Genomic DNA, 2,241 nt, shown 5'->3' with positions numbered 1-2,241 from the left:
AATTTGTTCATCACATTCCACATATAAGTGAAATCATGTGATACTTGTCTTTCTCTGACTGGCTTATTTCGCTTTTCTATTTATTTATGTTTTACTTTTAATTTTCTAATTTTTCCACAATGAACATACATTGTGTAATAAAGAAATAATAATATTTGATAGTGCTGGTAACATATTCCATTGTCAGATAATTAGAGGGACTAACGGTCAACAAAATTATTACATTTTAGAAAATAAAAAGGACAAGCAAAACACGTAGGTAGTTAGTAATCGATACTGCTTACTTTGTGCCTTTATCATCTTCACAGCTAGGCTTGACATTTCTCAAGAGAGTAATTTTGGCCCTAACCAGTTTGACTCAGTGGATAGAGCGTCGGCCTGCGGACTGAAAGGTCCCAGGTTCGATTCTGGTCAAGGGTGTGTACCTTGGTTGCAGGCACATCCCCAGTAGGGGGTGTGCAGGAGGCAGCTGGTCAATGTTTCTCTCTCATCGATGTTTCTAACTCTCTATCCCTCTCCCTTCCTCTCTGTAAAAATCAATAAAATATATTTTTTTAAAACGAGAGTAATTTTGCCTGGCTGGCATGGCTCAGTGGTTGAGTGTTGACCTATGAACCAGGGTCAGGGCACATGCCCGGGCTCCATCCCCAGTGGAAGGCGTGCAGGAGGCAGCTGATCAATGATTCTCTCTCATCATTGAAGTTTCTGCCTCTCTCTCTCCTTCTCCCCTCCTCTCTGAAACCACTAAAGATATATTTTTCAAAAAAGAGAAAGTAATTTTATTCCTGAGTGCCTAGAACCAACCCAACTGAACCTAATCTCTCTCCCCTTTCTTGGGCAAAGGACAGTGGGCCCCAAATCTGGCCAGACTTCATTATTCTGGATCAATCAATGCCTGGAGCACCAAGGATCCCTTTTCCTGGATCAAGGTTAGAAAATGCATCACATATTCCTCTTGCAAGCTCACAGCACTATGCATCTCTTTTATATATTCTCATCAAACTCCAGGTAACAGATGAGGGGAGAACTGGGGAATAGAATTGAGCATGCTGAGGTGTTCTAGTTATGGTTCTTCATCTTTCTCCTGGGATTAGGACATCTGAATACTTTCCACGTCATTGAACTCACCACCTCCCAAAATCGTGTATTCTATGATTAGATGCCTCCAACCGAGGTGGCCTGTGGTCCTCCAATCTCTTTATTTTAACACAGAAACAAATGGCTCAGTCTCCCATCACACAAGCCAAGAAAAGTTGGCTTCTTTATTTGAGAGAACGGAATCCATCTTGTTCACAAATTCTATACCACTCGGTGGTAGGAAGCACCTACTGAAGTTAGTCCAATCTTGTAAACTAACTTGGAGCCAGAAGCTGAAACAGTGCCTTTCGGTTAACTCAGTTTCTTTTTAAATGACTGAATCTTTCAGCTTTTCTCACTTCCCCATTTCCTCTAGAGCAGCACTGTCCCATAGAATTATAATGTGAACCACAAGTGCAAACCACATGTGTAATTTTACACTTCCTAGTAGCTATCTTATAAAATTATGAGACATGTGAAGTTCATGTTAATACCATTTTATTTAGTACAACATATACAAAAATAGTGTCATGTCAACATGTGATCAATCAGAACTATGACCCCCTTCAAGGGCATACATACGGGAACTTCTGTGTCCCCTCCATGCCACATGAGAGCTGAACGCAGCTTGGGAGTGCCAACTCAACCTCTCTGCTTAACCACAAGGGTAGGTTGCTTCTAGAGCCCAAACAGGAAAAGGGAGGAAACGTTTCTGCTTCCGGCTTTGCTCTCGACCTAACATGCCTCCCACCTCTGGTACTTACACCCTGGAGAGGGACTACAGTACACATGTTTTACCGCCTGCTTCCCACAGCTCCATCCACTTCTCATAATGCACCAGCTTTCTTCTTTCTCTTCTTCGTTGGCTGAAGACATTACCCTACGTATTTTTTTCTTTGTGAGATGGCATCTGTTCTTCTCTTTTTCCTGAGGTTAAAAATGCTGAGTAGGAATCAGGAAAAATAAACTGCCTTACCAGCAAGCAGGCGCAAAGAGCACATCTGTTAATGCCACATCAGTTCATCTTTTTTATTTGTTTTGTAGGCGCTGCCAATTATGACTCGATTTGAGAGGACTGTTCACTAATCCCCAAGTATTTTTATTTGTTTGTGAGGCTGCCAAACCACATGTTCTCACCTTGTATTCCTGTAGTTATCACTTTCA

General features: G+C 41.7%; 1 protein-coding gene across 3 annotated transcripts in view; it reads left to right on the top strand.

Moving 5' to 3' along the window:
- The window catches only part of F8 (coagulation factor VIII), a 101,142-nt gene that overhangs the window by 62,220 nt on the left and 36,681 nt on the right, over nt 1–2,241 (top strand). For all 3 annotated transcript variants that reach the window (XM_015570455.1, XM_006773689.2, XM_006773688.2), the window contains one exon: nt 844–929. In XM_015570455.1, coding sequence (XP_015425941.1) covers nt 844–929 — 86 coding nt within the window. The remainder of the gene's footprint in view (nt 1–843; nt 930–2,241) is intronic.

The sequence above is a fragment of the Myotis davidii genome, unplaced genomic scaffold (assembly GCF_000327345.1).
Source record: "Myotis davidii unplaced genomic scaffold, ASM32734v1 scaffold546, whole genome shotgun sequence".
Taxonomy (NCBI): domain Eukaryota; kingdom Metazoa; phylum Chordata; class Mammalia; order Chiroptera; family Vespertilionidae; genus Myotis; species Myotis davidii.
This window is presented reverse-complemented; position numbering and strand designations above follow the sequence as displayed.